This window comes from Rosa rugosa, chromosome 3 (genome assembly GCF_958449725.1).
Source record: "Rosa rugosa chromosome 3, drRosRugo1.1, whole genome shotgun sequence".
Classification (NCBI taxonomy): domain Eukaryota; kingdom Viridiplantae; phylum Streptophyta; class Magnoliopsida; order Rosales; family Rosaceae; genus Rosa; species Rosa rugosa.
The window spans coordinates 55,314,243-55,337,206 of NC_084822.1; the positions used below are offsets into that span (position 1 = coordinate 55,314,243).

General features: G+C 41.2%; 2 protein-coding genes across 2 annotated transcripts; one reads left to right on the top strand and one right to left on the bottom strand.

The window, feature by feature from the left end:
• Nucleotides 1–3,185: 3,185 nt before the first annotated feature.
• On the top strand, nt 3,186–4,056 carry LOC133735289 (uncharacterized). The gene is made up of 2 exons (XM_062162700.1): nt 3,186–3,462; nt 3,542–4,056. The coding sequence occupies exons 1-2, from the start codon at nt 3,285–3,287 to the stop codon at nt 3,799–3,801; spliced, it is 438 nt and encodes a 145-aa protein (XP_062018684.1). The 5' UTR covers nt 3,186–3,284; the 3' UTR covers nt 3,802–4,056.
• An 11,427-nt stretch (nt 4,057–15,483) lies between these two features.
• Nucleotides 15,484–16,805, bottom strand: LOC133738071 (transcription factor MYB44-like). Its single transcript, XM_062165511.1, has one exon. The coding sequence runs from the start codon at nt 16,548–16,550 to the stop codon at nt 15,789–15,791; it is 762 nt and encodes a 253-aa protein (XP_062021495.1). The 5' UTR covers nt 16,551–16,805; the 3' UTR covers nt 15,484–15,788.
• Between the last annotated feature and the right edge of the window lie 6,159 nt (nt 16,806–22,964).

Below are 22,964 nucleotides of genomic sequence, written 5' to 3' on the forward strand. Positions count from 1 at the left end.
ACCCGCCACAGAAGCAACATTCATGATAGTTTTCTTATCTTCTAGGGCTGGCGGGATACCTGTGATTTTGACCCAGAAGAAGAGCAGATGCATGGGGATGTGGAGGGGATCCTCCAGGCCATCATATTGCTGAAGTAGAACTGGGGCTTTGTTGAAATACCACGGCCCTCCCCTTAAGATCTTATTTCGGTCACGTTTCAGATCAAAGGAGAAGGCAAAACGACCTTGGGTACAATCTTGAACCTTAAAGACTCCATCGATGACCCAGATGCGTCGGAAGTGGCGAAGGAGATCTTGAGTGCCGAATGGTTTCTTTGTCAGCGGTTTGGCTAAGAGAAAAGCCTGAGAGTTTGAGCGCCTCTCTGAGCCATTCAAGTGTGAGATGTCAACTACGTCAGAGCCTGCTAAGGCAAGGGATGTAGCGAAGCTCGCTGTGACGTCGTCAATGGACGCCATTTGCAGTGCACAGGGGGCCGTAAAGGTTACTGCCGTGAGGAAGAGGAATAGGGTTTGGGAGCGGCTTCAGAGTCGCATTAGGGTTTTTTTTTTGTGTGATGTCAATAATGTTAGATGCCCAAAGGCCAAAAGAAACAAAAATTGTCACATCAGGATATGGCAATAATGTAGTAATGCAATGTTTATGCCTATGGAAAGATCTTGGATCCAGCATTAGGACCAAAAAATTGGTCTGACTCACTAGTAGAAACATGACATTTGGGATGGCTTGGGTTCAGCCTAGCCTAGCCTGCTTCCATATACAGAACCACTGAAGCCACGAAGCATTACTCTGCAATTTTGCATTTATTGGTCAATAATGTTAAATGCCCAAAGGCTGATGGAATCAAAAATTGTCACATCAGGATATGGCAATAATGTTGTAATGCTATGTTTACGTCGGATCCGGCTCCTCTAAAGTGAGGAGAGTGTGAATTTACTTCAATTTCATAAAATCTGAACTCTCTATCTATCTTATTCTAAAAAATAAAAAATAAAAAAAACTCTCTATCTAATCTAAGGGTCCTGATAATTGACACATCACTCTTCCATCAATTTTTTATTTTTTGTCTAAACCTCAGTTAACTTGCCGTTAACTCTAGCAAAAAAAAAAAAAAAGAGTTAAACCCCCCCTATGCGTAGTCATTCCATGATTAGTGCGTAGTAATGGAAGCAAAGAGAAATAGAAAATGAAGTGTAAAGATGGAACTTGATGTAGAGAATTGACATCAATTATTTCCCTGGCTATACAAAATTGCCTGATTAGAATACTATATTGACCGATTTCTTTTGCAATATACTACAAAAGAAAGAAGAAGATGGGTTGGAGAAGACTGGTTTGGAGAGCTATGAGGCCCTTTGTCGTGACAAGGAACTCTAAGCAATTATGGGGATGACGGTGCTGTTCTTGACATAGAAGAGGCGAACCCAATTCAAGTCTAGAAGGTCTTGTGGCTGTGGCTACTTTCGATGGCCGGTAATAGGCGATTGGAATTTGCTTAATCAGCTTGGCCATTTTGTTCATCTGTACGTGGACAAAAATAAGTTGGGCATTAGGTTTAGATAGCAGTTGGGGTACAGTGCTGAAATGGGTAGGTTGGTTCTTGGTTTTAGTTTAACTTCTCAACAACAAGTTGATCATGTATATTCCACCCACCAATGCCTCCAGAAGGTACTTATCGAAATACTCTACTGAAGTTTTAGCCTTTTAGGAAAGTCCAGTTGTAATCCGAGGCTATGAAATCTGTTCTTTCGTAGAAATTGTTCTAGTTTGTGCCATAGGCACCTATAGTGAATGAATTGTGGCCATTTTGTTAATTGGAAAAAAAAAAAAAAAAAAAAAAAAAAAACCTTAATGCATAGGAAAAACACGACGAGAAAATCCTAATTTTTTTTTTAGAGTTAACGGTAAGTTAACTGGAGTTTAGACAAAAGAATCAAAAATTGGTGGAAGAATGATGTGTCAATTGTTAGGACCTTTAGATTAGATAGAGAGTTTAGATTTTATGAAATTGAAGTAAATTCACACTTTTCTCACTTTAGAGGAGCCGGATCCGTTTATGTCAAGCTCGTAGTTGGCCGAGCCGAAAGGAGCAGATTTTGGATGCGGCAGTCAAGCTCACTAGTAGAATCATGACATTTTCGATAACTTGGGTTCAACGGTTCATAACAGGTAGTGTAGAATATTTTTGATACTGGTCTACGTGGTTTATTATGATTTGTTGGTCAGATAATCTCATAATCGTACCTAAAATATACTTGGCCGAAAGGGTTTCACAAGAAAAACCATATAGGATATTTGAAAGGTTAAGGCTTAGAATTTCTCATATTATCATGGTCGTAATCATTAATTTTCATTATTATAGATTGTCTTTTGCAAAAACTTAATCAAATTCAAAATCGATATCCAAAGAAAGATTTTCAAAATCGATAAGTATTGAATGGACATAGTGAGAATCGAACTGAATTTTAGCTTTTCTAGTAGTTGAGTGCATATGTTGAGGTGTTTTTAGAATATGAATGGTTTTTGGATCTAGTTGGATTGATCTTTTGTAGAAATCTAAAGGTGTTTTAGAATATGAATGGTCTTTATCAAGCTTTGTCATGCAAATCAAAGCGATCGATAGAGCAAATGGCGTTCTTCCTTCTCCGATCTCTCTAGGTCGCTCTACTTCTCCATTTTCTCTGAACCGCACTTCCTGTAAATTTTCTACAAGCCTGCAAACTGAGAAAAGGAAAATGGCGATGGTTGACCGTTGAATCCTCGTGTTAACGAACCCACACTTGAATATATTCCGTTGCCTTACGATGACCTTTTGAACCCTTAATGCGCCTGTAATTATAGCCACTGCAGAAGTTCTTGCTCTTAGTGGATGATGACCAGAATTACCATGACCAAAACCATATTTGTCAACCATGCATTTCACTTCTGCCCTCCATTTTTTATGATCATGTGTCACAAAATGACTCTTTCTGTCTCAGGCCACCTACAAAGCAACCTAATCTGACTAATTGAACTTTGGCAATTCAAAAATTACGAACTGAGAAAAACGGAGCTGAAAGTCACCATGTCAAACTGGAGATAAGAACATGCTAATTATCTGAATCAAAAGCCACGCATTTCATCACCAATCAATTCAATTGAAAGAGGCAATAGTCAAATTCCTTTTCCTATATAAACCCTATAAGCCCTTATCTTCTCTCATCACCTTCTCATCTTCCAGTTTATACATTTTACTTGGCGCATTGTTGAAGTTGAAGGGCAACTACTACTGCTTTAAGATACGAAAATGGCTTTCATCAGTTACACTACACATGGCTTCATCCTCCTCCTAGCTGCTGCTTCTCTATTGGCAGTCAGCGACGCCAAAACCATTGTCGTTGGAGGGAGCGAAGGATGGCGTTTCGGCTTCAACTACACCGATTGGGTCTTCAAAAACAGCCCTTTTTACATAAATGACGAACTGGGTAAGTTCCATTTCAAAACACGTCACATGCATGCGTGTCATTTAGTTTTGCTTAGCATGTGTTTGTTAAAATGCCGCAGTGTTCAAGTATGATCCGCCAAGCGAGAACAACAGCGGCTACAGTGTCTACCTGCTGCCCAACCTGTGGAGCTACATCAAATGCGACTTCAGCAAGGCCAAGATGTTGGCCGGTCCAAACCAAGGCGGCGGCGAGGGGTTCAAGGTTGAGCTGAACCAGTGGAGGCCTTACTACTTTGCCAGTGGTGATAAAGATGGCTACAATTGCCAGGACGGGCTCATGAAGTTCTTTGCCGTGCCACTTCCTCATTGGAACAACTGATGATCCATACGCACAATTAACAAGAGCCTTTTTGGCCTTTATATAATATTATCAACACATGCACTTACCACACACACATACCAGATTGATTATTATTCTGTGTTTAATAATTGTGGAAGGATCTGAGTGAGAATAATGAAGACGGTGATAGATCTTCTTCTTCTTTATGGCACTGTATACAAGTTATCGGAGAATAAATTGAAATGTGCTTGTTTCTTCATTTACATATACATAATAAAAGAGGATTTTGTTTTAGTCTTAAAGTAAGAGGAGTGAAATTTGCACTCCATATTTTGCAAACCACACTCCCGTTGTAACTTTTATTCATGTAAATTACAAAGCTATCATCGTCAACTTCTTATGCTTTTCTTTAACTCCCGTCTGTGAGAGAGAACAATTTGCAGAAAGTTTCCAACACCTCTTTCTCTATCATCTTCTCTATCTCCCTGTTATCTTCTCAACCTTCTAGTCCAACCTATAATACCTATTAGAGAATAAAACTTGAACTTCTGTGCTATGGGTTTCAACTAGCTAGCCAAACTCTTAAAACCACCCAATACCCACAAAGCAACCCTGCAATCAACCAAATCCCAACTTATAGACCGAAAAGAATTAACGTTCTCAACTTGATTCCCAACTCAAAATCTTTTGGGGTTTATTCGTCTCCCTCAAAGAAAAGAAATGTTTTCTCTTTCAACCAACGGCCTATCTTGATAAGCATCGATATCAATCATTAGTTCATCACATCTAATGTTTCTTCAAGTTCTTTAAGAAATCAACAATCTTTCGCAATTAAGTTCAGTTTGGCTTGATCATCAGCGAAAGTGACACCAGTTTCTAGAATTCCAATTTTCCGAACCTAAAGTTCCCACTGATCTCATTAGGTCTTCTAGCACAACCTGGGTTTATCGGCAAGGAATATTGATCAGGTGAAAAAGGCAATATTGTGAACACCAAATTACATACAAGGGCTAGAATCGCCCTGGAAAATACTTCATGGCTTAAATATCTCCAGGTCTTTGAGTAGCTACAAAGGCTCGACTGTCATCCGCATTGCTAGGTGAGCATATGAAAAACTGAAGACAAAAAGATAAATGAAAGAAAGAAAACGACTAGGGGTATTTCTGAAATAAAAAGCAAAGGAAGTGTGGTTTGCAAAATGTGGAGTGTTGTTTAAGTATATTGGTATTGAGAGAGATTGATGAGAGAGATGTGTATTATTATTGAGAATAGGAGCCTTATATATAGGGATTACAAAGTACTAGTTCTAATGTTACAAGGAATACCAATCCGTGTAGGATTGGGAAATCTAGAACCTTCTCTCCTATTGCTACTCCTAGTTTGATAAGGCACACTAAATCGATATTCCTTCAACACTCCCCCTTGTGCCGCTTCAAACTTGGTGGTGACGCTTCATCCGTTGCCTAGTTAAAAACATTGCCAGGTAACAAAAACCATGTGGGATAAAAATAACCCTGGTCGAAGGACAAAAAGAGCACAACACTTCATTCACTCTTCGAGATCGAACATGTAGACATCATAACTCCCCTTGATGTCAATATCTCCCCCTGATTGCTACAATCGTGGGAGTTCGGATAACTTTCTCAATCCGATGCTCTTCACATGTTTCTCGAATGTGGATTTAGGTAACGACTTAGTCAATAAGTCCGCTATATTATCCTCTGATCGGATTTGATTCACTTCAATCTTTAGAAGTGATTGTTGTTGCTGATTATAAAAGAACTTGGGCGATATATGCTTGGTGTTGTCGTCCTTGATGAAACCTAACTTCATTTGTTCAATACAAGCTGCATTATCCTCATAAATGCATGTAGGTTCATCTGTGGTAGACTTCAAACCACAACTTCCTTGAATATGTCGAATCACAGACCTTAGCCATATACATTCACAAACGGCTTCATGTAGAACAATAATCTCTGCATGATTCGAGGAAGTAGCAACAAGGGTCTGTTTCGTAGACCTCCAAGATATCGCAGTGCTTCCCATGGTAAAGACATAACCAGTTTGGGAGCGACCTTTGTGAGGGTCAGTGAGGTACCCTGGATCAGCAAAACCCATCAAAACATCACTGTCGTTTTGATGGAGGGGAGTAGGGTGAGGCCGGCCACCCTTGGTGTTGGTGGCGGCGTCGGCGGCAATATGGCCGGCCACTTTGTCATGGTGGACGGTGGCTCCATGCCTAATGGGGTCCGATCCCATTCTTCCGTCATTCCTCTTCTCTCTGTAGGGATAAAATAGGCCCATATCAATCGTACCTCTTAGGTATCGAAAGATTGTCTTTACACCAATCCAATGGCGGCGTGTTTGCGCAGAGCTATGTCGAGTTAACAAGTTCACTGCGAATGAGATATCCGGTCTTGTGCACTGAGCTAAGTACAATAATGCGCCTGTTGCACTTAAATAGGGCACTTCGGCCTCTAATGGTTCTTCGTCCTCATCCTTTGGACGAAGCGGATCTTTTCCGGGCTCAAGACTACGACCAATCATGGGAGTACTCACAGGCTTTGCTTTATCTTCATTAAAGCGCCTTAGGATTTTCTGAGTATATGCAGACTGATGGATCAAAATCCCATCACTACGGTGCTCGAGTTCTAAACCGAGACAAAACCGTGTTTTCCCAAGATCTTTCATCTCAAATTCGGATTTCAAGTATTTAGCAGTTTCCTTCAACTCATCTAGAGTTCCAATTAGGTTCATGTCATCGACATAAACTGCTACGATTGCAAATCCGGAACTTGTTCTCTTAATAAACACGCATGGGCATATTTCATTGTTAATATATCCCTTCCCAATCAAGTAGTCACTTAGACGGTTATACCACATCCGTCCGGATTGTTTTAATCCATATAGTGAGCGTTTTAATCTTATTGAAAACGCGCTCCGTGGTTTAGAGCCACTTGATTTGGGTAATTGAAGTCCATCTGGAACCTTCATATATATCTCTGAATCTAGATCCCCATAGAGATATGTTGTAACCACATCCATAAGCTGCATGTCAAGTTTTTCGGAAACTACCAAACTGACAAGGTAGCGGAACGTTATAACGTCCATTACGGGAGAATATGTCTCCTCGTAGTCGATTCCAGAGCGTTGTGAGAAACCTTGCGCCACAAGGCGGGCTTTATATCTTACCACCTCATTTTTCTCATTACGCTTTCTAACAAAGACCCATTTATGGCCAACAGGTTTTACACTTTGGGGTGTCTGCGTTACAGGCCCAAATACCTGTCTCTTTGTTAGTGAATCCAATTCAACCTGGATCGCATCTTTCCATTTAGGCCAATCTGCTCTTCGTTGACATTCTTCAACAGAGCGAGGTTCGATATCATCATATTCTATGATTCCTTTTGCAACATGATATGCAAACGCATCATCAATTGCCATAGAATTTCTATCCATCATCTCATGTACACTAGTGTAATTTATGGAGATCTCTCTATTCTCTGGAGTTGGTTCTGACATTGGAGCGTCCCCCAATGATGTCTCTCTGACATAACCATAATCCGGAATATTCTCATGAGATGGATTATTCACATCGATGATTAATGGATTATTTTGTGCCAAACTCGCTTTCTTTCTTGGGCGAGAATCCATCGAACCTATAGGCCTCCCGCGCTTCCTGGCAGGAGCCATGCGCCTAGCCACAACGTCACCATCACTGTGAGAGGGGACGTTGGCGCCATGCTCAAATCCTCTTGAGTTGGCGTCATGTCCTCTAGTTTTAGGGACATCAATCCTTGCAGGCACGTTTGCAGCAGGTATGTGTGATCTCGTCACTTTAGCGATATCAGAAAACGTATCAGGCATCGATTCTGCTACGTTCTGAAGATCGAGAATTCTCCGCACTTCAGTTTCGGACTGTGCGGTTCGGGGATCAAGATGAGACAGAGTGGGGACAGACCACGACAATTCCTGTCGTTCCTGTTGAACATTATGTTCTTATCTCCCCCTAACGACGGGAAGACTGTCTCATCGAAGTGACAATCCGCAAATCTAGCGGTAAAGAGATCGCCTGTCAAGGGTTCTATGTAGCGGATAATCGTTGGAGAATCATATCCAACATAAATGCCTAATCGTCGTTGAGGACCCATTTTGGTGCGCTGTGGCGGCGCAATAGGCACATATACTGCGCACCCAAATATGCGTAAGTGTGAGACATGAGGCTCATACCCAGTTACCATCTGGGACGCAGAAAATGGTGGAGTGGCAGTGGGCCTTCGACGAATAAGCACAGCTGCATGCAATATTGCATAGCCCCAAGCAGAAATAGGGAGATTGGTGCGCATTACCAATGCCCTAGCGACCATTTGTAGTCGTTTAATGGCGGCTTCTGCGAGACCATTTTGGGTGTGAACATGAGGAACAGGATGTTCAACATCAATCCCAATGGGTATGCAATAATCATCAAAAGTCTTTGATGTAAACTCTCCAGCATTGTCTAATCTTATAGACTTAATAGGATGAGCAGGGTGGTGAGCCCTTAACTTAATGATTTGTGCTAGGAGTTTAGCAAATGCAGCGTTCCTTGTGGACAATAGCATGACATGTGACCAGCGTGTCGATGCATCAACCAACACCATAAAATATCGAAATGGTCCGCATAGTGGTTGGATAGGTCCACAAATATCACCTTGGATTCTTTGCAAGAATGGTATATTTTCTTTAGTGTCCTTTGCATAGGATGGTCTCGATCCTAACTTTGCTAAAGAGCAGGCTTTGCAGAACGAATAATGGGCTTTAGGAATAACCAATGAGGATGTTGGTTGAGCCATGAAATCACAATTGACTTTAGAAGTAGAAATTGGAGTCAAGGGAGCAGAGGTGGCGTCAAAGCCACCCTTGAGCCGCAGGGGGATGGCGGCGCCGGCTAGTGGTGGCCGGACTTGAAGGGGGAAGGCGCCGTGAGGCGCAGGTGCTCCTCCTTGATCCAAATTTCGAGTTTTACTTCCTTTCGTTCTGAAAAAGGGATGTCCGTGTGAAGTCTTTAATATACGGATCATCATGTCACGACCTGGGTGTCCCAAACGGTCGTGCCAAAGCCTATATGTGTCGGAATCCCATAAATCATCTCTCATGACATGGTTGGAGTCAATGACTCGAATAGTGGTTGCATACAACTCACTAGAGCGACACGTAAGTTTCTCTAATACTCGTTTATGTCTGTAGTCATTAGAGGTGATGCAAAGGAACTCTTGTCCATTCTCACAATGTGTTTCCACATGAAAACCATTGGCTCTTACATCTTTGAAGCTAATAAAGTCGAAAAAGATATCCAAGACATGAGATAAAAGAAATCGACACTTTATTAATAATAGCCAATGATTACATCAAAGTTTCTTGACCAAAATCTAATCCAACATAAAAATCAAACCGTAGACAAATCGTAGTCACTCAATCCGTTCGGTAATTTCAATTTAGTTGTGACCAGGTAAGGTAAGGAGAGATTTTGGTGGAGCGTTGCTCACTTTTAAAACCGTTCTCTCAGATCAAACCTTGCCTAGACATCACAAGTACTCTTGAGTACGCCTAGAGGGAAAAAGTGAATACAATAAGTCATTTTATTGATTTAAGGCATAATTGCCATAATTCTTGGAAAAATAAAAGACTATAAATAAAATCTGCGGCATTTTATCTTCATCGCCAGATTTAAAGTCTTTGTGAACTCGATGTCTTGATCACCATGATGCGACTACCTTCGTAGGTACATTGCAAATTCAGGTCCATTGATCAGACGTTCCATATCAGAAATAGACACCATAAAGAGGATTCTCCCTTGATTGAGGCGCATTGGCGCAATATGCATAGTTCCTAGGACTGGTGGCGTTGGAAAGTGGTGCCCATGGCCAACGTTGGCTCCATGGTGTCCAACCCTATGTCCCTCAAAATCACGCCTCCTACGGTCGTGTGATTGTCGCCTTGAGCGATTACCTTCTTGAGCATTCCGATCGTATGGATCATGACGTCGATGGCGACTTTCTCTAGCCATAGGACGATGCTCTTGATAGCTATCTTGAAGCCTATCAAATCTTCTTTGCACAAGTTCATTGCCATGTCTTTCAGTAGTGGCCATAGCTTCAATAAGCTGTTGAAAACTTGTGATCCGTCTTGCATTTACATGAGTCCGGAGTAAGTCAGAGGACCTCATAGCATAGACGGGGAAGGTATTGAGGGTTTTCTCAATCAATTGGTCTTCTGTGATTGTTTTTCCACAGAGACGCATCATTGCTCTGATGCTGAGAGCTTCCGAATAAAATTGCATGACAGTGTCAAATTCAGAGAAGCGAAGATCTTTCCATTCTGCTTCTGTATTCGGAAGTATGGAGTCACGAACATTGCCATATCGTTAGCGAAGCGCATGCCAAAGCTTTATGGCGCTATCCTCATTTATGAACTCAAACTGTAGGTCACTATCCATGTGACGTTTCATGAAGGCAAGTGCCTTGGAATTATCTTTCTCAGATTGAGGGTCTGGAGCTGTTTCTATAGGACAAAGCTCTTGGATTGTATGCAATAAATCACGGGCAATAAGGTGGATCTCGACATCAGTGACCCAAATTAAGTACATTTTGCCTGCATAATCCAATGGAACAAAATCGAGTTTGTTCATGTTTGACATCCTGAAAGATGAAACAAGAACAAGTTAGTTTCGGAGTCAATGCTTCCACGAAAACTAATATAAATAAGATTTCCGAGCTATGCTACCAAGAAATCGATTTCCAAGAATAATTGGATTAGACCGAAACAATGATGTTTAAATGGTCAAAATAGATGCTCACGAACGCTCTTAGTCCGTAGCATACGAACGCTCTTAGTTCGTTAAATCGATGCTTACGGACGCTCTTAGTCCGAAGTCTTACGAACGCTCTTAGTTCGTTAATTGCGTGAATCCCCACGATTCCGCTTTTCAATGATCGAACCCACGTTATAAGAAAGGTGGGATGTAGAAGAAGGGAGGTTTTCAAGTCCCCGAGAAAAGAAGAAGAAATATAAATTTCAAATTTTTAAGAACTTCAAAACTTACTCTCTTGGATACTTACTTGTTGGTTTTGGATCACGCGCGTGTCGATGCAGGCGTGATGGAGCGAAGCAATCTGAGTAGCAGCGTGCAGCAGGGGCTGCAGGAGGAAGCTGGGCCGAGAGGTGCAGTAAGGCTGCAGGGGTGGCAGCTGCTAAACGCAAAGCTGCAGGCGCATGGGCGCGCAGGAGGTAGCAGCGGGCGCAACAGGTGCTGCAGGGAGCAGCAGACGTGCGGCAGAGCTGTAGGGGCAGCAGGCAGCGACGCAGGGGCGTGTGGCTGCAGGAGCAGCTCACAGGACAGCGGGGGCTGCTGTGCAAGGTTGCAGGCGCACGGGCGCTCGGAGCAGCAGTGTGCGCAGGGGCGCACGCGAGGCAGCAGTAGGCGCAGGGGCGCACGCGGGGCAGGCTGCAGCGATGCTAGCACGGGCTAGGGGCTGCGGCAGTTTTGGCGATATGAAATTCTTTTCGGCTTTTTGGCTTTTTGGCTTTTGTGGTTTAGGGCTCGTGCTGATAACGTGTTTAAGTATATTGGTATTGAGAGAGATTGATGAGAGAGATGTGTATTATTATTGAGAATAAGAGCCTTATATATAGGGATTACAAAGTACTAGTTCTAATGTTACAAGGAATACCAATCCGTGTAGGATTAGGAAATCTAGAACCTTCTCTCCTATTGCTACTCCTAGTTTGATAAGGCACACTAAATCGATATTCCTTCAACAGAGTGCAAATTTCACTCCTCTAAAGTAAACATTACAATCTCCAAAATAGAATAGAAGTAAACTAAAAAAGCCATTTGCTCATATAGTCATACGCTTCATAATGGAAACAGAATCCCAAATCCAAATATTCAAGTTTTTGCAAAATGATGCAGAGAGGATGGCGGCTCAATTTGAACAACAGTTAGACCGTGCTAAAGGAGGAAAACGAAAAGTGACTAGTAGACAGGAAATGGCAGTTCGGTGTCTGATTGGGACGCACCTTACCTTTCCGGAAAGGGAATCGCGCCAGAAACAAGACTCATTGCTATGCCATGAGCTGTAGCATTTTTCGGGCTTTCGGGATCTTTTAGGGCCTCAAAACGGCATTTTTCTATTTTACCCGTTTTTGGTTTTCTTAGTTATTTTTGGATTGTTTTCGTTTTTATCCATGGGCCTTAGGGTTTCGTTGTTAGTCGCCCTAGGATACTTTTCTCTTACTTGCGGCTGCAGAACGCATCTTTCAACTTTTAATCAATATAATAGAGATTTTCTCTTTTATCTCTGGTGGACTCCAGAATCTTTTGCTTAGGTTTATTGCTGGTAAACCTAGTTATCAATCCGACTGCGTCACAAAATAACATCTATCGAGCCTCTGCACATGTTGCTACTGGCTTTGCATTCAATGCCTGGTTCAAAAATAGTACCAGAGTACTCTGTCTAATGTCTATGGCAAATGCATCCAATCGTCTTGTCTTTTCACTCTAGTGTGGATGATATGTGATTCAATGTATTCCAGATACGTAATTGCTTGACAGTGGGGCCATATGTGTAGTCGACATCGTACGTAAGGTATGAAATATTTGCCGATACTTCTGACATATCTGCCTATCATTTGCCCCAAAAATACGCTTCATCACACATCTCCAATATATCTGCCTATATTTCCTTAAATTTGAGTTTGAGTATTTTGAGTATCGATATGCTTGTAATGTCCGACACTTAAAACTTCGGTCGCAGGTGTTGCACAATAGAATCTGAAAATCTAAGCGTTGCAAAAAATGGTTCTAAACACTGGGCCGGGCCTCTTCCCCTATTGATACATGGTTTTGGGTATACACTTTGATAGTCATTATAGAGTTTTTTTTTGATTCATAGTCATTATAGAGTTCACAAGCATGTTTATGTTGGATTTGGATCGTAGGCCTTCTCAAGTTATGAAACCCCAGACAAGATGAGCGAGACAGTTCTTGGTTGTCATGCACGAGTTACGTGCTTCATGGTTCCTTCCGATAAAGGCTCGACACATTTAAAACATGCATGCACTATAGATTAGCATATGCATGAATCCAATCACATCAACTGGGCAAATCCAAAAGGCAAAAGTGTGTGTTTGTTTGTTTAAAGTAGGACACAAGTTTGAGTGCCAGTTCATAGTTGCTTGCTTCAAACCGCTCCGAAACAAGGTGCCCCTATTCTTAATTTATTCGTTAATATCCTGCTTACTTTTCATCCGGATCTCTTCTTTTTCTCCCACTCAAAGAAAGCAACGTCCGGTATTCGACATGAGAGGCCAGTCATGGAGTTTAAAGTACCTGAACTTGATTTTACTCAGATTACATGAAAGAAATGGTTCTTGATAGACCAGTGAATGTATATAATCAAATGGTGTGTTGTCAGGATTCATACGTTAGAGAGGTGACAATATATTGTTACGCTATTTAAGACAATTTATCAAAACTGTTATTTGATTATATTATTTGCAATTTTAAACCGGTCTTTGAGGAAACAAATGCATGTTCTGATGTTTTGCGAAGACATCAAGCGGGTGAAGCGAGTAAGATGTTTAACTAGTAAACTTGTAGATAAAGAGTTTGCGTTAACCATTGACGCTTAAACCAGTCTTCATTGACACTCCATAGATCTTCTAGTGCGTTAACCATCAAGTTTCCATATAGGCGCCTATGGGCTAGTTTGCGTCTTTTTGGCTTTGAATTGAAATTCAAACTAAATAACCTTCCTTCAAAACCCTAAATCACTTTTGCCTGTATAAGTGTGTGAATATGCGTATCTAAAAGTGTTTTTAATATTTGAAATATTGAAATTTCTAAATCTAGAATTGTACGTTTTTTTTTTTTTTTTTTTAAAAGAAGGACGACAAACTATATTAAGTGAAACTGAGGAGTACATGGAGCGATGCATAAAACATCGAAAGAAAGTAATAAAATATAACGAGATGCACAAACGCATCTATAATAACGTAAAAGTAACGCATAACTAGATGCACCATCGCATCGAGATGAAAGGTAACCATGTGACTTGATGCCATAAGGCATCGCTGCACTGCATATGTCACTAAAGCAGTGTAAATAGAAGAGTAACCGTAACTATAGCCGATGATATGACCACCTAGGAGAGGTGATTCGTTCATCAAGAGATCGAAAGCAACCGAGGGTGTCAAAAACTCGGATGTTGGCAGACGAACTCAAGAACCAGAACCAGAACCAATACCTGAATACCAGAACAATATGAGCAGCTGTTTCGGATCCAAGATCAGAATTAGGGTACGACCCGGGTCCCAAATGCGGATCCATATCTGACCCGAAGACAAAATTGAAACTGATGCAGCAAAAAGGGCCCAAGCCCAAGAAGCGCTGCTCTGTGCACCCAGGCAACTGGGCACCCAACCATCACCGATCTGAGCAGCAACCCCGCCATCCCCTCTTGAATCAACTCGTCACTCCACCGATGTTGATTGAAGAGATCGATCTGGGAAGAGCAGTCGAGCGAATGACTTGAACAAGCACATCTCTGAGTCGATCTGCAGACGATACCAGAAACGCAGTGCCTCCAACCCTCGCCGGAGAGGACTCAGTCGTCGTCTCGCCGTCTCGCTCCCTACGGGGTCACCCTCGCCCATTACCTCCTCGATGATGCAGCCGCCTAACACCGCCTTTAGTCGCCCATGAATGGATCTGACCCAAACCTTCTCCTGGCAAAGCGCAATAGGAAAAGATCTCCCACCGGAAGCCGATTGCATTGGCAAAACCAAGGCCCGAAACAGAGAGGATCCGAACGCATTGTTGATAGAACCCGGATCCCAAGTTTGGTTAGGATCCACCAGATCACAGCGCTGCCCTCCACCATTATCATTGAAACCGATTACAGCCACAGTAGCACGAGCAAAACCCGAATGGGGTGAATCCCATCGCCAAAACGACGAGATTAGGGTGCAGCAACCCGAAGGTTGAAGAGGAGAGATTCTCGAGTCCAAGAGACTCGACAGCCAAGGACCACAGACACCGACGTCGCAATCCAAGAAAATTGGCCGGCGAAACCCTAGAGTTAGCCGTCGCCAAGAGGAGAGAGCGAGAGCCCTCATTTTAACCTTGCTTAACCTATGAGAGTATTATCTAGAATTGTACGTTGATTTAGCTCATTATAAAGCACATCGTAGACAAAAATTAATCTACCTGTTTCGGACTCTGAAATTTTATAGCGTTTTAGAATAATCTTCGATCCCTTTTGGACCACTATACTATAAAATGAACACATTACAAAGCAAATCATCATACAAATCTCATACCTTTCCTAAACTTAATTGTTTTTATATTTAGATGCAATGCCACATTATCCATTCTTATCCAAACAATTGTACCGTAATTCAGTGGAGATGCATGTGTACTAACATTCACATCTCGGTCAGGGCATAAGCTGGGCTCCATACTCCTAAGTTTCAGAAACTACCAAAAAAATGTTAATTATAGAGGCAAAGGCGACGTGTATTTTTGTGCATACCATTTTTTTTTTTTTTTATAACAATTTGTGCATACCATTCAAACCAATTCGTTAGTCACTTGTTTTCATCCAGTCATCACACTTCATAGAACTAAGAAAAGGCAAAAGCAAAACCATGCATTGCAATTTGCAGAATGAGAACACGGCATTGTAAAACCTCCTTATATATATTTTGCAAAGTTCGGAAAGCAGGTACTTTAAAAGTGATTAATTAAACACTTAACATCCTCCCCCTTTTGTCTTTCCGAATCTCATCGAATTCCATAATATTCGTCCGTTGCTAGCTTACAGCCTGTAAATTCATACCAGTTTCATAATTGAAGAAGCTAGTAGAGTTCATTTGATTTGAACCCATTTTGAATTAAATCCACCACGTACATATTAACAAAAAAAGAAAACTAATTCAACCCAGGAAGAGACAATGACCAATATATATAAAGAAGAAGAGTATCATCAATGAAGCCCAGAAGTTTCTGAAAATGACGAGCTCACGTAATCCCTAACTTCCCTGGCAATCACACCCCTCATCACATCCCAAAACCCCGCCGGAGGAAAACTCTCGCTGCTGCTCTGGTGATGGTGGTGTTGTTCCGACGACGACACCACAGAGCCACCAATCCCCGGCGTGGCCAGAGTCAACTCGGTCAACGGGTCATCCAGATCCATGGACCCATTACGCCCGGAGGCAGCTGAAGCACTACTAGTAGTAGTAGTATTACCCATCATCATCACCTCAATCGCTGCAATGCCAATGTTACCCTCGCCCTGATGATCCAGTTCTTGGTGGTCTTGTGGTTCTCTTACCCTTCTCTTCAGGGTCGAGTTCCAGTGGTTCTTGACCGCATTGTCGGTCCGGCCCGGGAGCAACCGGGCAATGGTGGCCCACCGGTTGCCGTAGCGGGCGTGCGCGGCGAGGATGGTTTCGTCTTCGGCTTGGGAAAAGGGACGGTGCTGGACGCTGGGGCTGAGCTGGTTGCACCACCTAAGCCTGCAGGACTTGCCCGAGCGACCCTTAATGTAGCGGCTAATCAAAGACCAATTTCTGGGGCCGTAGCGCTCGACGAGGCGGGTGAGAACCCGGTCCTCCTCGGCGCTCCATGGGCCCTTGATTCTCTCGGCCTTGTTGGGATTTCTGGGCTGCGAGGACTCCGAGGAAGAAGAGTCGGAGGTAGAAGTAGAAGAAGAGCACATATTCATGGCAATATTTGCATCCATTGTTAGTGACTGAGAGTTTTAGAGGCTTTGAGTAAGAGAGAATATGAGGAAAAGGGAAGGTTTTGGGTGTTTATATACGAGAGGGAGAGGGAGAGGGAGAGGGAGAGAGAGAGGTGCATGAACTAGGAGGAAGAAGGAGTTATGCAGTTGGGGTGTCCAATTAATGGGTCTGAGGGTTATATTGGGGAGGGAGAGGGAGAGGGAGAGGAGGAGGGTTAGGTGCTTCCAGGAAACTGGCTTTTGTAAAGTGGGTGGGGGGACTAACTGGAACCGAGTGCGTAGATGCGCACCCCGTTACTCATTTTCTTTCATTTTTCTGCGCGCAGATTTGTCTCAGCTTGATTGTGCTTTGTCTCCGGTTGCTGGTTTTGCAATTTTACTCTTCTGTCCCTTCCATGATTTATTGAGACCCTCATTGGTTGATCATCGAATATATCGTTGAAATTATTATTTGGTTTTTGAAAGGGTCATATGATTATCCAGATAGTGAAAATTAAAAAAGAGTTAATTGTTAAAAAATCACTTCTTATTGGTTGGATTTTCTAAAAGCGGAAGCATTTGAGGAATTGAAATTGCACAATAATGCATATATACTGAGAATGTAACATGTCTGCAGATGGTTTAGCACAATTTGAACATACTTTGAATTTGGGACAATACTTTTGTGAGGAACCGTTTGATTGTATCAATGGAAGACTCAAAGAAGAAAAAGAGGGTCAACTGAGACCGAGAATTGTTCTTACTTAGTTAGTGTTTCGGTCTTTGAGCCCTCCTTATAAAAAAAAAGGCAAGTATTTGAGTTATAATAGATATTTATATTTCTATAAATTTATACAATCTTTAATTGAACTTGTTACTGTATGTAAGGTTATAATTTATTTGAAAACTCGTTCAAATCCACAATAGAACCTATTGGGATGATTGTTGTCTACAACACAAAGTATCTATGTGTGTCCAAATTTATACTAAATTCTTTATTGATGTCATTATTCTTCTTAAATTTTTTATATCGAATATAATATTACATTGATATTCTAGAATCAAGTCACATTAATCATGTGTGTGCATTACTTTCATGTGCGCACACAGTACTTTCATTAGAATTGTCTTTTTTGAGGTCATTATCTATATTTAAGGCTTGATCCCATTTATATGTACCACACATCCGGTGGATAGCAAACTCCTAGCCCAATAAATTCATTATGAAAACAAAAATGGAAATAAAGTTGAAATTGAATAGATACCACATTTGGTTGTCTTGTGCAGATGCATTATTAACCAGTTGTTTTCTGATGATGAATCATGATCAGTTGATTACAAACCCACATTTATTTGAGCCAATTCATAACTAGAATTGTATAGTGCAATTCAGTTGTGTACTCTCGCGAGATAATGAGAGCAAATTAAACGAGAAATTGAAATTAGAAATAAGACAGACTGACAGACATATATGGAGGGGTAAAAAAGAGAAAGCAGATTGAGGAACCGGGAAATCCCCAAGGCTGCAGAAAAACAAGTAATAAAATCATTCTCGTACCAGGGACAAGAGAGAGAGAGAGAGTAGTACTAAGGTAGTACCAGTTGTATTGGTATGTTTAATTGTTAAAGGAGGCTAGGAGAGAGAGTGCATTTAACACATGACAGGAAAGCCAGAGCTGTTAAACACAACAGAAACGTTTTAAAACGGAAAGTGGGGACCATACTTCCTTTTTTTTGACTAACAGCTGTGAAAGTCATCTCTATCTTTTTCTCGGAGGAGTCCAGAGTCGTAGAAATCAACGGCTTCGGATGATGTGATGAGATCAATCTGAAAAAAGCAGACCCTGGTAAAAAAAAAGGTTGAAATATTAATTAATAAATAAAGCAGCGGTTTTGGATGACTTCAACGTCTTCCACGTAGGAAGGCCCCACTCCCAGCCTGTAAGAATCTCACGTGATTCCAGTTGAATCCGTTTGACTTTTTCGCCTCATCCACCTTCCCCCTACGCAGAGCGTCACTCTCACTTTCAAATAAGGGAATTGTTTTAGTTGTTTTTTTTTTTTCCTTTCTCTGTTGAGTATTTTAGTTAAAAATGAAAAATAACAGGTGCCGAATAAGAAAAATAAGGTGTATAAACAGAGGTTTATAACTCGAAGTTCTAGATTATCTTTTTTCCGCAATGGAATTGAAAGAAAATGTCCAAACAGTTTTACTAAAGTTGGCACAAGTAGAAAGTTGTCTACTAACTCTAATGGGAACCCTATCAAGTTTTAATTAATTAGGGAAACCCCTAAACCACACATCAAAACCATTATAATGTGAGAAATTAGTACAGGTAGATGATATCTTAGAATTATTTAAAAGCATGGATTATGTCTTTGTTTTATAAGATAGACCGACCATCACTCTGAGCAACCAGGCACGGCGAATAGAAACTGAGCAGCACGCACTCAGAAGCTCGCGTAAGTGAGCTCACACAATCTCAACAGAAACCCTAATGATGGTCGCATCCTAGCCACCCACGTGGCCTATTTGTCAACTTTTGGAGCCATTAGAGCGTCGTGGCGCAACTTTTAGCCAGAAGCAGTTGGGCAGTTGATTCTACAGCTGGCACCAAATCCCACACTCACCGACTCTGACATTTCAGATTCACTGTCTGAAATTTTACCCCAAAAAGAGAAATTTACCGTCTTTAAGAAAAACAAGAAAAGGTAATAAACAGGTTCTAGTTTTCGCAGGGTGGGGTCCGGAAGCGTGGGACTGTTTCTGGTTTTGGAAAAGATTATATTCGGATCGGAAAGATTTTTGGGCCTTCGCAAGTTGGGTGTTGTTACAATCAGTGGGACCCACGGTGTTCCCTTCCAACCCAATTGCCGGTTGGGTTGGTCCCTCTTAATATTTACTACTATAGAGAGCCCAATAACGTGTGAAGACTGTTGCCTTGTCAGTCCCTTCCTCTCTGGTCAACCATTTTTGGTTATTGGTTGGTGCTCTTGTTCGTGTTCTCCTTGTCTTCTTCTTCTTCTTCTATCCACTTATTTATATGATTTTGGTTTCGTGTGCTTGCTCATCTTGTTAACAGTTTGAAACTCATGATTTAGTACTTTTTTTATTTCACTTGCAGTATCGTGTATTACAGCGATTGTTGACATCGATACAAATATATAGTCTTATAGCAGTTATAAATTAATCTTTATTTTACATATGGTTGTGAATTGATATCTAGTTCCGATTTCATCTCCTTCACTAAACCATTTTCATGCCGACAAGTAATTTTATTTTTAGAAAATTATACGCGATAGTAATATATTTTTCTTATGTCAAAGCATCATTTATCATTATCATCTAAATCCCATCTAAGCCATAAACAAATGGTTTCGTTCTCAACAATGTCTCTATTATGCTAACCTGGAGTGTCTGCACACTCCATCTAGCCTCAACAATTCAAGTTGGTACCTACTTTTCTATTTTCCTTTCTATAATATTCTGATGCTCTCAACATTTTATTTTCAACCATTTCCCTTGTTTTAATTTCTCTTTAAACCGTCTCTTTTGTGCTGTGGGGAGTCCAAAGAGGCAAAGGTATATATATTTCTCTCCCAGCGCCACTCAGAAAAAGAAAATAAAGTCCTACCATCTGTGACTATGACTAAATAACAATCAAACAATGCTTGCTTGTCAAGTAGTTTCAAACCAAGTCCTCCAAATCTCCAAGGTTCAAATCTACCTACCTACGTAGCTAGCTAGTAATCTACAAGTCTACAAGTTGCTTAATTTATACAAGTGCACAAAACTGTTGTAATTTGCAAGCTGTTGACAGATGGACTTGAATTAAAATAAAGAGACCCCTCAGTCCTTTAGACCAGAGAAGATCTAGATTTAGTCCTTTCACTAATACCTACCTTCTGAATTCTATCCAAAAGGATTTGGTTGCAATCTATGAAATTTCTTGAGAGGTCGGTTTTGATGATAAAAAAACACTGTTTGACTATGTTTAATTTAGGGTCTTTCCATATTGAAATGTAAACCCTATCTCTATTTTTGCCTCTCAGACAGAACTAAGCTAGCTGTAATCCTAAAGTTGAATAGGATAGATTTAGACTGGGTTTTGTAGGCTTATATAGTTAGATTGGAACCCTAAGTTCTAGAAGCCCATTTTAGCTTCCCATGGCTGTCCTTGGTAGATTGGAACAGAGGACGAGTTCACTAAAGATCAATTTGGGCATACAGTTGCATGTGTTAGCTGCTTGTCACTTTGTCCATGGCATGGCTTTTTGTTGCCTTAGGACACAAGGTAAGAAATCAATCTGATTCGTATGTTTCGCTTAATGAGAAAATCGGCCAGAATCTACGGGATCAAAACTACGAGAGTTAAGGTATGATGGAAGGAGTTTCAGCTCAGGTAAGACCTACTTAACTCAATTAGTTAGAGCCAGGCATTTGCTCTTATTCATATTTTTCATGGTCAATGAAGTAATCTGTGTTCAGAGTTTATGTGTACAAAAAAGTTTTGCAACTTCTTGGACACAAAAATAGTATCTGCAACCTTGATGGTAGATAAGCAGGTACCAACTTGAATTGTTGAAGCTAAAATAGGACTACATCTAGGTCTTTGAAACTTTCCACGAAAGAAAAGTTCTTCTGCTCCCTCATATGGGAACTTAATGAAGTCACTGCAAAAAAAAAGAAGAATATACATGGAAATTCTGTACATAGATATTGAATGGTAGATTAAACTAGTAGATGAACTTGTCCGGCTAAGGAAAAAGATCAAAGTATCAAACCCTTAAACCCTTGTCAAGTTCAATCCATCACTGCCACTTAATATATCCTCACCAATCTTCTAGCTAGTGCTCTCTTGCAACAGAGGCAATATCCTTTCATGATGCAGCACGAAAGACTTCACTGACCGGCATACAAACACAAACTGTTCCAAATCAAAGACACCAATTCTACAAAAGCGCAGAACAATAGAAACACTTATGACTAGAAAATGCACGAATACCAGCTGGAGTTATTCCACATCGAGTTAAGTCGAGGACCTCCAAGCGGGGCAATTCTTAGCAAGAGCAACAATGGTGCGGTCCGACATTCTGGACAGCTCTTCCAAGCTCAAGTTCTTGAGGGTTGAAATAGCCGAGAGCGCCACACCCCCAATGTCGGTGATCCTAAATTGCGAACAGTTTGCCAAATTAAGATGCTCCAAGAATGCATTTGCCGAAAAAGCAAGACCCCATCATCAGTGATGTCGCGGTTGAAAGCAAGGACTAATGGCTTTTGAGCATGAACTATTGAACCATGTGCCAGAGAACCCAATCCACGAACCTTAATCCGGTAACACTTGTCCAAATACAAATTCCTAATTGAACTCAAACACCCAATTGCTTCAAGGGCCTCGTCAGAGATATTTAAACAACCTCCCAAGTCCAAATATATATGTCAAAATATGTGCCAACTTTATTAGCGAAATAGGTACAAGATCCGTAACGGACATTCTCCCTCCAAGCATAACCTGGGACAGTTTTGGACACCGATTTGCAAGACCTGGTAGGCCTAAGCGTAAGAGACAAAGATCGAAAGACGTCGTTTTAAATTAAGGTTGAGGACCTCGATTTTGGGACATGTTTGGGCAATGAATATGAGATCGGTGTCGGTGACAGACTGATGTTTCGAATGTGACTAAATTTGGGAATGTAGGCAGCACCTGAGGAACACAATAGGGCCGGAGAAGACGAATGGATGATCGATTTAGACCCTCAACTCTCAAACATTGCCTGCAGACCACCGAAAACGATCTTCTATCAATTGGGTCGCTAAGCTTGTGAGGATTAGGCCAAGTTCTTTGTCACAAAGAAAATAAATATGCCCTAGTATTTTTGCCACGCTCTCTCTGTTGTGATTGGGTATTACCCAGATATTAACTCAAGTCACTACGTTTAAGTCTTAGAAACGTCCAACCTGGATGAACTTCTTCTGCCCGGGAAAAAAAGAGAGGACTAAAATATGCAGCTCATATCAGTTGCCTTTGTCAACTAGAACTATGTATGACTGTATGTAAGATGGGTATTTGGTTCAAGTAGGTCCTTGCCAACCCAACCAGCCACTTTCAGGGAGGGGAAATTGGGTCTAAAAGTTGAAGAAAAAGAATTGGATCGATGCAAAACACACATATGCTTAGCTTAAATACCAGTGAATATGTTTACCAATTCGGTTCCCAAAAATACGGCTGCAACGTACTCATTTTACTAAAACACTAGCTAAAATGCCCGGTTACTAAAATTTCAGGCAACGTTGGCAATCACGATTTCATTTAGGTACAAACAGTTAGAGCTGATCATCTCGCATGAGTCTAGTTACAGGCTCATATGGGCTGGATGAAGGCATGAAGCTAAACCAAAAAAGAACATACATTCCAACTCTACATGGAAAACCTG

What these genes read in the sequence shown, in the direction of transcription:
- LOC133735289 (XM_062162700.1), top strand. Translation starts at nt 3,285, where the DNA reads ATGGCTTTCATCAGTTACACTACACATGGCTTCATCCTCCTCCTAGCT. An exon ending in TTACATAAATGACGAACTGG is followed by an intron (nt 3,463 to 3,541) that starts GTAAGTTCCATT and finishes AAAATGCCGCAG; the next exon opens with TGTTCAAGTATGATCCGCCA.
- LOC133738071 (XM_062165511.1), bottom strand. Translation starts at nt 16,550, where the DNA reads ATGGATGCAAATATTGCCATGAATATGTGCTCTTCTTCTACTTCTACC.